This window comes from Bombina bombina, chromosome 7, assembly GCF_027579735.1.
Source record: "Bombina bombina isolate aBomBom1 chromosome 7, aBomBom1.pri, whole genome shotgun sequence".
Classification (NCBI taxonomy): Eukaryota; Metazoa; Chordata; class Amphibia; order Anura; family Bombinatoridae; genus Bombina; species Bombina bombina.
This window is the reverse complement of record NC_069505.1, coordinates 181,053,001-181,066,503: the sequence shown is the minus strand read 5'-3', so window position 1 is coordinate 181,066,503 and position 13,503 is coordinate 181,053,001. Positions and strand designations below refer to the sequence as shown.

The 13,503-nt window shown below is 36.7% G+C and overlaps 1 protein-coding gene across 1 annotated transcript in view; it reads right to left on the bottom strand.

The window, feature by feature from the left end:
- The window catches only part of VWCE (von Willebrand factor C and EGF domains), a 282,410-nt gene that overhangs the window by 66,445 nt on the left and 202,462 nt on the right, over nt 1–13,503 (bottom strand). The window contains exons 20-21 of the mRNA XM_053720451.1: nt 9,206–9,288; nt 8,219–8,309 (exon numbers count right to left, since the gene is read on the bottom strand). Of these exons, the coding sequence (XP_053576426.1) occupies nt 8,219–8,309; nt 9,206–9,288 (174 nt within the window). The remainder of the gene's footprint in view (nt 1–8,218; nt 8,310–9,205; nt 9,289–13,503) is intronic.

Here is a 13,503-nt window from a genome sequence, read left to right as displayed (position 1 = left end):
ATTATCAGCAACATTGCTCAGCTTCAGTGACGTCATCAGCTACGGCCAAAGCCTCCACTGTGCACCTGGTATCATTCTAATAGTCTCTGAACTTTCCTGTACCTACAATCTCCTTAATTTCCTGTAAAGGCGATAACCTTACTGAGTCCCTACCAGCATCGAAGCTTATGCCAAAATTAGTGTCATTCATAAAACAATTGTGTATTGACAATTTAAGTTTGGCTACATTAAGACAGTGGGTAAACTTCTGCTACTATCAATAGCTGTTTACCCTACTATCACAAACTTACAACTTTTATAATACGCACTTGTAAGTAATTCAGCTACTCAGGTATATGTACCTTTAAGGGTACAATCCAGATATAAGACTTAGCTATAATACAAATTAGATACAGCAGTGATTCTTACATATTAATCCAGCCACATGGATCAGGCTGATGTAGCATATCAGGTGGTTTACCTGACTTATAGATTGGATACTCTCACACAAACAATCAGGGATTTACAAACTGACTATAAAACTGTAAAGACATGTGTTAGGGAGTTGTACACTGCTAAGCCTCTTTCTAGTGAAACTCACTCAGAACCTCAGGTCTCCCTACCAGACAAATTCTCTGGCAATAGGTCTCTATTCAAGGAGTTCAAGAATGCCTGTTTGTTACTTTTTTAACTTAAACCAAAGACATAGTCAACGGATTGGCTAAAGGTGTTAACCGTTATTTCTTATCTTAGAGGTGAGCCCCGTGCCTGGGCAGACTCATACTATGAGTCACAAGATCCGATACTTAATTCACTGGATAGCTTCTTAAACGCAATGTCAACCTTGTATGGCGATCCCTTTAAACAGGGTACTGCTGAAACCATGTTAAGATCTCTTAAACAGCACAAAAATCCTGTCGAGGATTACATCACTCAGTTTAAAATACATGCTAAAGATACACTCTGGAATGAACCTTCCTTGAAGAACCAATTCCGTCTAGGTTTAACAGATGAGATAAAGGATGAATTGTCCAGAGTGGGAATTCCCAACTCTTGAGAGGATTTGTTCGTTTTGTGTACCAATATCGACAGACGCCTACATGAATGTAGACAGGAGAAGGCTGGTAATATCACTTTGCTAAGGAAATCCATTACCTCCATCTCCCCTACTTCTAAGGATCATGAATGATCCTTAGAAAATATAGATTGGATTCATAAAAGGGCCCCTTAGTACTCAAGAGAAGATGAGAAGACACAGTCAAAATTTATGTCTATATTGTGCTTCCAAAGAGCATGAAGTAAAAAATTGCCCCACACTTCTCAAACAAAAGTCAGGTAGGTCTTATATACACACACTTAACAATTCCACAAAAACCTCTAACACTCCTTACTTTGTTTTACCTTTGTTTCTACAGTGGGAACATCATACAGTCAACACTAAAGACATAATTGATACTGGTGCATAAGGTAATTTTATAGATCTTCAGTTTGTAAAAAAACAATAAAATTCCTACACTTGCAAAAATTAACCCTGTCTCACTGAATGTTATTGATGGAACCCTGTTTCCCACCAAACTATACCACTGTTAATCAGTACATTCTCCGGACATAGAGAGATTATTAATTTTGATGTCATCACATCACCCATGTTCCCCATAGTTTTTGGTATCACCTGGCTTAAAACTCATCAACCCACATTTGAATGGCATGATATGTGTATCTCTCTAAACTCCTCTCACTGCACTAAGAATTGTTATCCATTATCCAGTATTTCTCTTGTTTCTGATCTATCTCTTCCTTCTTGTTACAGTGACTTTGCTGATGTCTTTAATAAAAAGGATGCTGAGACTCTTCCTCCCCACAGACCATATGATTGCCCGATAGAGTTTTTACTTGGTTCCACTATCCCTTACGGCCACATATACCCCCTCTCTAAACCTGAGCTAGATCACGTAAAGCAATATATACAGGACAACTTATCCAAAGGTTTTATTAGACCCTCTACATCATTCATTAATTACAGGGAGTTAAACAAGAGAACCAGGAAGAACAGATACCCTTTACCCATGATCCCTGAATTTATCGAGAGATTACGTGGTGCAAAGGTCGTCACAAAATTGGACCTCAGAGATGCCTGTAATCTCATCAGAATTAGAGCAGGTGACGAATGGCTGACTGATTCAGAACCCGTTATGGGCTATTTGAATATACAGTCATGCCGTTTGGACTTTGTAATGCCCCGGCTACATTCCAAAATTTAATTAATGATATTTTTAGAGATATCTTAGACACTTTTGTTTTAGTATAGCTAGATGATATCTTAATTTACTCACATGATTTGGAAGAACATATCACACATGTTAGAACTGTTTTTTCTCGCTTACGCGAACATATTTTGTACTCTAAGCTAGAAAAATGCTCCTTCTTAGGTTACCATGTCTCTGATATCAGTATTAAAATGGAGGACACAAAAATCCTCGCAATAAAACAATGGCCTGTTCCCAAATGCAAGAAGGACGTACAGAGGTTTTTAGGCTTTGCCAATTTCTACCGCAAATTTATTAAGAACTTTGCTGACGTATCAAAACCCTTATCTGACTTAACCAAATCGGATAATAGATTTCATTGGACACCTCAAACACATGCAGTTTTTGAACAACTTAAGAATAAATTTACCACAGCACCAATACTTCAATTCCCATATACAAACCTCCAATTTATTATGGAGGTAGATGCCTCAGATTTTGCTTTAGGTGCTGTACTTTCACAAAAGAAATCTTTAAAGAGCCCCTATATCCAGTATCATATTTTTCCAGGGTTTTGACTAGCGCAGAGATCAATTACCCGGTCGTGGAGAAAGAGCTCTTAGCTATTAAGTGTTCATTTGATCATTGGCGTCACTTGCTCGAGGGTGCATCACAACCAATCATCATTATTACTGATCATAAAAACCTACAGTACTTGCAAACCAACAGGACTTTGTCTGCATGTCAACTCCATTGGAGTTTGTATTTCTCACGCTTCCAGTATGTTATAACTTATCGACCGGTGAAATAGGAATGGTAAGGCTGATGCCCTTTCTAGAAGAGATTCTAAATCACTCATACAAAATTCTTCCTACCACTAATATCAGCACACAATATTCTAGCATTGCTTACCACCCTACACCAAGATTTGAAATACCACCAAGAATTGGATTCCACAAAACCAGATGCACACTGATGGCCTTCTCTACTATAATGGACTTCTTTATGTACCACCTCTTCTAAGACTGGAAGTTTTGAAATCCATGTACGGCTCTCCTCTCTCAGGGCATCTTGGTGTTCAAAAAACAACAGAGCTCCTCCAACGCTCTTTTTGGTGGCCTACCTTACCAACCTGTGTTAAGAAATACATCACTCAGTGTTCAATTTGTGCTACTTCTAAATTCTCTCAACAGCGACCTGTTGGTCTCCTACATCCCTATCCAGTTCCCAACAGACCTTTGACTGACGTGTCAATGGACTTCATAGTGGACCTCCCTAAATCCTCATCTTATACGTGCATTTTTGTTGTTGTTGACATGTTCTCAAAGATGGCCTATTTTATACCTGTTGCATCTGTCCAGACTGCACGACAGACCTCTGACATGTTTCTTAAAGAGATTGTACACCTTCATGGACTCCCTACCTCTGTTAGTGACAGGGGGTCACAATTTACTTCAAGATTTTGGAAACAGCTTTGCAAGACCTTACAGATCACTTAGAAACTCAGTACCTCATACCATTCACAGACTAATGGGCAAACCGAAAGAACAAATCAATGGCTGGAGCAGTATCTTCATTGTTTTTGTTCCCATCAGCAAGAATCGAGGTCTTCCTTCATTTACCTCACTGAGTTTGCTTATAATAACGCAAGAAACTCCACTACTGCTCAAAGCCCTTTCTTTATTAACTACGGTCAGCATCCTCAGTTTCACCTCTTCCCTAGAAATAACACTCCTTGTCTGCAAATGAACAATGTGGTTAATACAATATCCCAGAACTTCTCTGTAATCGAAAATTATATTAAACAAACCCAAGCCACACATAAGATATTATAATCTCTGCCATAGAGATCAACCTACCTATACCGTCGGACAGAGAGTATGGCTTTCTATGAAAAATCTGAAACTTCAAGCACCTAGCAGAAAACTTGTAAGGATGTTCATTGGGTCTTTCTCCATAGTAGCTATCTCCAACCCTGCTACCGTTACTTTACAGCTTCCATCTGCTTATAGGTTGCATCCAGCATTTCATGTTTCCTTGGTTAAGCCTTGTCTTTCAACCTCTTCTGTTGATTCCTCCGCTCCTCTTCCCTTGACCCATATGCCTGATATTGACTATGAGGTTCACAGTATTTTGGATTCCAGGAGAAGACAGGGTCGACTTGAATATCTCACCCACTGGCTGGGTTATGGGCATGATGACGATTCTTGGGAGCCTGCTACCAATATCTCGGCACCCAAGTTGGTTTCTGTCTTCCACAGAAGGCATCCCGACAGACCATCCCTTTGAACCTTGGGGTGGTTCCTTTGTGGGGGGACTCTGTCATGTTCCCTTGCTGCTTCCAGTTACTGTTCCTTTAAGAACCAATTAAGAACCTTCCTTTCCTATAAGTTCCCTGCCTACCTTCTCTACTTCACTGGATTAATGAAGTTACAACCTCCTCCAGACAGCTACACTTCTGACTCTAGCTCAACTTTGTTATTTATCTTATGCCTTGATCAACTACAGTCTCTACGGCAATAATCCCTACTTTCGTCTTACCTTGGTAACAGCTAAATCAGCGCACCAGATCGCATTAGCCCCAATCTATACAGGAACAGAGCTTGCCTGTCAGGATTATCTCCAGGTACATTCTAAGCAACATCGCTCCGCTTCAGTGACATCATCAGCTACGGCCAAAGCCTCCGCTGTAAACCATCTAGGAAGCGGAGCTGACATGTCCTATACATTTTGTCTTACCTGGTATGATTCTAATAGTCTCTGAACTTTCCTGTACCTACGATCTCCTTCATTTCCTGTAAAGGTGATAACCTTACTGAGTCCTTACCAGCATCAAAGCTTATGCCAAAATTAGTGTTATTCATAAAACAATTGTGTATTGACAATTTAGGTTTGGCTACATTAAGACAGTGGGTAAACTTCTGCTACTATCAATAGCTGTTTACCCTACTGTCACAAACTTACAACTTTTATAATACTCACTTGTAAGTAATTCAGCTACTCGTATATATCTGGATCGTACCCTTAAAGGTACATATACCTAAGACTTAGCTATAAAACAAATAAGATATAGCAGTGATTCTTACAGTAATTTATAGAGGTAGATATTAATAGTCATTTATAGAGGTAGATGGGATGAATCATGTATAGAGGGAGGAAGAGTAATTTATATAGGTAGATATTGCAAGTCATTTATAGAGGTAGATAGGATAAATCATGTATAGAGGGAGGAAGAGTCATTTATAGAGGTAGATAGGACGAGTCATTTATAGAGGTAGATAGGATGAGTCATTTATAGAGGTATATAGGATGAGTAATTTATAGAGGTAGATAGGAAGAGTAATTTATAGAGGTAGATAGGAAGAGTAATTTATAGAGGTAGATAGGAAGAGTTATTTATAGAGGTAGATAGGAAAATTCATTTATAGAGGTATATAGGAAGAGTCATTTATAGAGGTAGATAAGAAGATTCATTTATAGAGGTAGATAGGAAGAGTAATTTATAGAGGTAGATAGGAAAATTCATTTATAGAGGTAGATAGGAAGAGTAATTTATAGAGGTAGATAGGAAGAGTCATTTATAGAGGTAGATAAGAAGATTCATTTATAGAGGTAGATAGGAAGAGTAATTTATAGAGGTAGATAGGAAGAGTAATTTATAGAGGTAGATAGGAAGAGTAATTTATAGAGGTAGATAGGAAGAGTAATTTATAGAGGTAGATAGGACAAGTCATTTATAGAGTTAGGTTGGAAGAGTAATTTATAGAGGCACATAGGAGAATTCATTTATATAGGTTGATAGGAAGAGTTATTTATAGAGGTTCATAGGAAGAGTCATTTATAAAGGTTGTACAAAGATTCATTTACAGAGGTAGATAGGATGAATCATGTATAAAGGGAAGAATAGTAATTTATTGAGGTAGATAGGACAAGTCATTTATAGAGGTTGATAGGAAAAGTAATTTATAGAGGTATATAGGACAAGTCATTTATAGAGGTAGATAGGAAGAGTAATTTATAGAGGTAGATAGGAAGAGTTATTTATAGAGGTAGATAGGAAGAGTAATTTATAGAGGTAGATAGGAAGAGTAATTTATTGAGGTAGATATTAAGAGTTATTTATATAGGTAGATAGGAAGAGTTATTTATAGAGGTAGATAGGACAAGAAATTTATAGAGGTAGATTAGATGAGTTATTTATAGAGGTAGATAGGACAAGTCATTTATAGAGGTAGATAGGAAGAGTAATTTATAGAGGTAGATAGGAAGAGTAATTTATAGAGGTAGATAGGACAAGTCATTTATAGAGTTAGGTTGGAAGAGTAATTTATAGAGGCACATAGGAGAATTCATTTATATAGGTTGATAGGAAGAGTTATTTATAGAGGTTCATAGGAAGAGTCATTTATAAAGGTTGTACAAAGATTCATTTACAGAGGTAGATAGGATGAATCATGTATAAAGGGAAGAATAGTAATTTATTGAGGTAGATAGGACAAGTCATTTATAGAGGTTGATAGGAAAAGTAATTTATAGAGGTATATAGGACAAGTCATTTATAGAGGTAGATAGGAAGAGTAATTTATAGAGGTAGATAGGAAGAGTTATTTATAGAGGTAGATAGGAAGAGTAATTTATAGAGGTAGATAGGAAGAGTAATTTATTGAGGTAGATATTAAGAGTTATTTATATAGGTAGATAGGAAGAGTTATTTATAGAGGTAGATAGGACAAGAAATTTATAGAGGTAGATTAGATGAGTTATTTATAGAGGTAGATAGGACAAGTCATTTATAGAGGTAGATAGGAAGAGTAATTTATAGAGGTAGATAGGAAGAGTAATTTATAGAGGTAGATAGGAAGAGTAATTTATAGAGGTAGATAGGACAAGTCATTTATAGAGTTAGGTTGGAAGAGTCATTTATAGTGGTAGATAGGACGAGTAAGTTATAGAGGTAGATATTAAGAGTTATTTATATAGGTAGATAGGAAGAGTAATTTATAGAGGTAGATATTAAGAGTTATTTATATAGGTAGATAGGAAGAGTTATTTATAGAGGTAGATAGGAAGAGTTATTTATAGAGGTAGATAGGAAGAGTTATTTATAGAGGTAGATAGGAAGAGTAATTTATAGAGGTAGATAGGAAGAGTAATTTATAGAGGTAGTTTGGAAGAGTTATTTATATAGGTAGATAGGAAGAGTTATTTATAGAGGTAGATAGGAAGAGTTATTTATAGAGGTAGATAGGAAGAGTAATTTATAGAGGTAGATATTAAGAGTTATTTATATAGGTAGATAGGAAGAGTTATTTATATAGGTAGATAGGAAGAGTTATTTATATAGGTAGATAGGAAGAGTTATTTATAGAGGTAGATATTAAGAGTTATTTATATAGGTAGATAGGAAGAGTAATTTATAGAGGTAGATATTAAGAGTTATTTATATAGGTAGATAGGAAGAGTTATTTATATAGGTAGATAGGAAGAGTTATTTATAGAGGTAGATAGGAAGAGTTATTTATAGAGGTAGATAGGAAGAGTAATTTATAGAGGTAGATAGGAAGAGTAATTTATAGAGGTAGGTTGGAAGAGTCATTTATAGAGTTAGGTTGGAAGAGTCATTTATAGAGTTAGGTTGGAAGAGTCATTTATAGAGTTAGGTTGGAAGAGTCATTTATAGAGTTAGGTTGGAAGAGTCATTTATAGTGGTAGATAGGATGAGGGACTCACAGAGGTAAATTAGGGTGAGAATATCAGAGGAGGTGTTTGGATGAGAATATCACAGAGGCAGACTGATATTAGTCACACAGAGATGAAGATTAGGATGAAGATACCACAAATACAGCTTGTATAAAGGATTTCCTAGGAGCATATTAGGGTGGGATATTATGGTACCAGTGTAGAAAGTGGATATATAATTTTTTAAGCACATTAATTTGACACAGTAGCAAGGGGGCTATAATGAGATTAGGTATACCATGTATACACCATACCTCTACACACCGGACAGCATTCTCCTTCATCATGGAAAGGGTAAGTGCAGCTGGGTGCACATTCAATAGGAGAACAAGCCACGGTGCCCATCTACAAAGAATTAAAGGAGAACAATGTATAATCAAATATCACTACAATATTAGTCAATTACATCTCTAAAAGTATGCCCCGTGCACAATGTCATTATCTTACCAAACATATGCAGGTTAGGCACGTGCACAATGTCGTTATCTTACCAAACATATGCAGGTTAGGCACATGCACAATGTCGTTATCTTACCAAACATATGCAGGTTAGGCACATGCACAATGTCATTAGTATCTTCCATCATGTTTTGCTAAGCATATACAGGTTAGGCATGTGCACAATGTCAATAGCATCTTTCATCATATCTTACCAAGCATATGCAGGTTAGGCACGTGCACAATGTCAATAGCATCTTCCATCATATCTTACCAAGCATATGCAGGTTAGGCATGTACACAATACCATTAGTATTTCCCATCATATCTTACCAAGCATATGCAGGTTAGGCATGTACACAATACCATTAGTATTTCCCATCACATCTTACCAAGCATATGCAGGTTAGGCACATGCACAATGTCAATAGCATCTCCCATCACATCTTACCAAGCATATGCAGGTTAGGCATGTGCACAATGTCATTAGTATCTCCCATTATATCTTACCAAGCATATGCAGGTTAGGCATGTGCACAATGTCATTAGTATCTCCATTATATCTTACCAAGCATATGCAGGTTAGGCATGTGCACAATGTCATTAGTATCTCCCATTATATCTTACCAAGCATATGCAGGTTAGGCATGTGCACAATGTCATTAGTATCTCCATTATATCTTACCAAGCATATGCAGGTTAGGCATGTGCACAATGTCATTAGTATCTCCCATTATATCTTACCAAGCATATGCAGGTTAGGCATGTGCACAATGTCATTAGTATCTCCCATTATATCTTACCAAGCATATGCAGGTTAGGCACTGGTCTGAGGTGGACGGAAAACTCTCGTTGTTCCTATATGTTCTTTTGCCATAAAAGCAACCTTCAGAAGAAAGTTAGAGATAATTTGTTATCACCTGTGTGGGTTGAGATCTTAATAACTGTAAAGGGAAACTAAACCCAAATGTTTTCTTTCATGATTCAGATAGAGCATGCCATTTTAAGCAACTTTCTAATTTACTCCTTTTATCAATTTTTCTTTGTTCTCTTGCTACCTTTTTTAAAAAGCAGAAATGTAAAGCTTTAGAGACGCCCGTTTTTGGTTGAGAACCTGGGTCCTGCTTGCTTATTGGTTTGCTAAATGTAGCTACCAATAAGCAAGTGCTATCCAGGGTTCTGAACCTAAAATGGGCTGGCTCCTAAGCATTAAATTCCTGCTTTTTAAATAAAGATAGCAAGAGAAGAAAGAAAAATTGATTGTAGGAGTAAATTAGAAAGTTGCTTTAGATTGCTGCTCTAACTGAATCATTAAATATTTTTTTGTAGTTTAGTATCCCTTTAAAAAGAATGCATGTGCTGAAGTGAGAAATGATAAAAGATAAAAACTTTATTAATTGAACGGATACATTGCGAATTTGGATTAAACATCCTGGGCTAAATTACAAGTGGAGCACAAAAATATTAGTGTTATTGTGCGTTAACGTCGCACAAGTGCAATCAATAGTGTTTCCATTGTATTATATTACAAGTCCAAAGTTACTTTTTATCATTCAAGTGATAATCTAGGGTGCGCTAAAATGTCAGTAGTGTGCGGGTGCTAAATCCCTCACATAATAGACATTTATCAGTAAAACTCATGTTGGATATTGTTTAAGCGCTAAGCCAGGGGCGTATTTAGGTTTTGTGCTGCCCTAGGCACTCAAAATTCTGCTGCCCCCCCACCCCACCCCACCCCAGGTTTAAGGCCTTTTTTAGACATAATATTTTTGGGGCAGGGTGTAAAAATTTTTAAAAAATAATGTCTTTTTAAGTAGATGTTCACCAGGGCTTGCATTCACTCTGGTCTCACACACACACACACACACACACACACACATATATATATATATATATATATATATATATATATATATATATATATATATATATATATATATATATATTAAGACATTATTTTGCAAGTCAGATGATTAAAGTGTTTATATCAGAAAAAAATATCCTTCACTGTATGATAGTTTGTCAGTAGGTAGTTGTTTAACCTTAAACATCTTCTTTGGTGATTGACAGTTATTTAAGCAAAATATCTGCTTGGATAAATATGTAATGAATATACAAACTGGCCTTTAAAAGTACTTAAAAAATACAACAGTAGTTATGATAGGTTTAGGAATTGTATCCTAGGGGATAAAGTCCCATGATACAATCATAATAAAGTATATACTTGTATTGTTTCTGAATGTATTAAATGCATACAACATATTTTCAGTTGTGTTTTAAGTCACATGGTTGTATAGATTCAGCAATAAATACTTATTCTTTGCATGTATGACAGATAGACAAACAGTAAATGTACAAGTATTTAGTGACTAATCCGTTTAAGTATTTTAATGCCTAATGAAGATGTATTGAAGGGAGAAAGGCATATGCTGTTTCACAGTGGTCACGGTGTAGTGCACACTGCACTGTGTAGTCTGTGTGAGTCTCAATCACGCGGTGGAGCCAGGAAGAATACCGCATTCCCTCTCAGTCCAGGCCAGGCTGCGCAAGTGAGCTCCGCCTCCACTGTCACCACGTCATGCACACCCACATACAATCCCATAGGATAGCAATAGCCGGGCCCTGGTTGATTTAGCCACCCGGCCCTGAGTTCAGTAGAGTGGCCCTAGGGACTCAAAATTCTGCTGCCCCTTAAAAATCTGCTGCCCTAGGCACTGGCCTCGTTAGCCTATGCCTTAATACGCCCCTGCGCTAAGCAGATGGTGCTGTGCAAGTTGTGAAACTCGTCATGTAGTTCTGTTAGTATTCTATACCTTTTTTAAACATTTTCCTTATCAGCTTGCTTAATCAGCATAAAACTAGAAAGAAAAAAGAGAAAAGGCGTACAAGGCAAGACTCAAGTGAATAGGTTTTATTACAATTGACAGCACACGCAAGTATTATTGCACTTACTAGAAAAAGAATTAAAATTGCATTCAGATGGAGCGTTTGGTTCATACAGCTTCCTGTCACACACAGTAGGCTCAGTTGGACTGCCTTTTAACAGCTCACAGCAGAAAACCGTTTGGCAGATGGTTCCGGATCCTCTGCTAGGTACTCTGTGGCTTTGTGGGGACAAGATGCTTCTGAACCGCCAATACCTCCAAATGGTATGCCGGAGCCTAGCGCGTTTCCCCCCGATCTACGGCCGGGCTTCTTCAAGAGGCAAATATTGACAACAGATGTCTCCAGTGCTTCGCCCCTTCCACTTGAAGGGATGGGAGCCAATCATGATGAGGGGTGTGTTATGTGACCAATCCTGGTTAGAGGTGTGTCCTTACTAACCAATGAACACAGTATAGCTTACTCTTTGGCTGCCAGTAACATCTGTAAACAGAAGTGATTTAACCTCCTTTTTTTTTTCTATGTTACTGCACCTGAGTCAAGGTTTGGGAAACACCTAGCTGAACTAAGGCGGCACAGACTCGGCATCACAGCTCTACTTTTGTAATTTAAAGGCATATCCAGTCAATTCCTTGGAGAAGTCAAAGGTTTTAATCCTATTACCAACAACAAAGATCGTGGATTTTTCATCAGAACCACAGACCATTCTATCTTATATGCAATAAATCACGTCATCTCATTAAATATGGACAAAAACCATAAGGTACTGTGAGATATATTCATATAAGGATACTAGGAATTGTTATAATACCAGAGATAACACCAGAGATTTGCTCTAATACTATCACAGAACTAAACTGCCATTTTCTGTACTGAATTTAATAACAATCAACATATCATTTTAAAGGTATACTGGGAGTATGCATATTACATTATAATATAATATTTATGCTACCTGTCTTTTATTTTAAAGATTTTATCAGAACATAGCGCAATTAATATGTTCTAGTCATAATCAGCATTAAAGGTAATTAGCATAAAGAGAGTTCAGACCTTTATATACTCTATGAATCACAAACATAATATAGAGAATAAAAAAGAGACAAAAAAAATGAAGACAAAAAATATTTTAGATATTTCAGAAAAATGATCACACTTCAGACTAATACTAAGGTCAAAGTACAAGGTTTGGAATTTAAAAAAGATTAAAGGGACACTGAACCCAATTTTTTTATTTCGTGATTCAGATAGAGCATGACATTTTAAGCAACTTTCTAATTTACTCCTTTTTTCAAATTTTCTTTATTCTCTATGTATCTTTATTTGAAATGCAAGAATGTAAGTTTAGATGCCGGCCCATTTTTGGTGAACAACCTAGGCTGTTCTTTCTGATTGGTGGATAAATTCATCCACCAATCTAAAAGTGCTGTTCAGAGTACTGAACCAAAAAAAAAAGCTTAGATGCCTTCTTTTTCAAATAAAGATAGCAAGAGAACGAAGAAACACTGATAATAGGAGCAAATTAGAAAGTTGCTTAAAATTGCATGCTCTATCTGAATCACAAAAGTAAAAATGTTGGTTCAGTGTCCCTTTAAATCCTGTTATTTATCTAAAGTTTACACAGTACTCTAGACTAGATGGTTTGGCCATGTTTAGTAGATTAGTTGTATAAGACCTGACTCCTCTTCTTTGTTTAGGTTTTGGAGGAATATTTTAATAAGCTACAATCTTCCTATGTGATAACAACAAAACAGGGAGAGAGAAAGAGGGTTAAAGAGGGGTTCACCCTTTTCTCCTTTTGTTTTTTTCTTCTCCCTCTTTTTTTTCTTCTTTCACTGACAGCCATTATAGCACTCCACATAGAAAGCTCACCACAACCTTAATTACTAACCACATAACCATTTACAATCCACCCCATTATATATCCCAATGTAGTTTATGTATTAACTCACTTTACATTCCCACTTCCCACTTTCTTTTTTTTCCTCCGCCTCCCCTTTTCATTCTACCCTTCCCTATTTCTGCTGCCCCTGTATGATATATAGTGAGGTTACATGGATAAATTTGTACATAACCTGAAAGATAAAGCTTCCACGATGGCAGCTAAAAGCAGAGAGAGAAACGAGAATAAACAGAATATCGAAAGTCCTGTTGTAGATACAGGGGAATCAGTAATTACTAATCAAGAATAACAAACATTAATATTTCAAATGTCCAA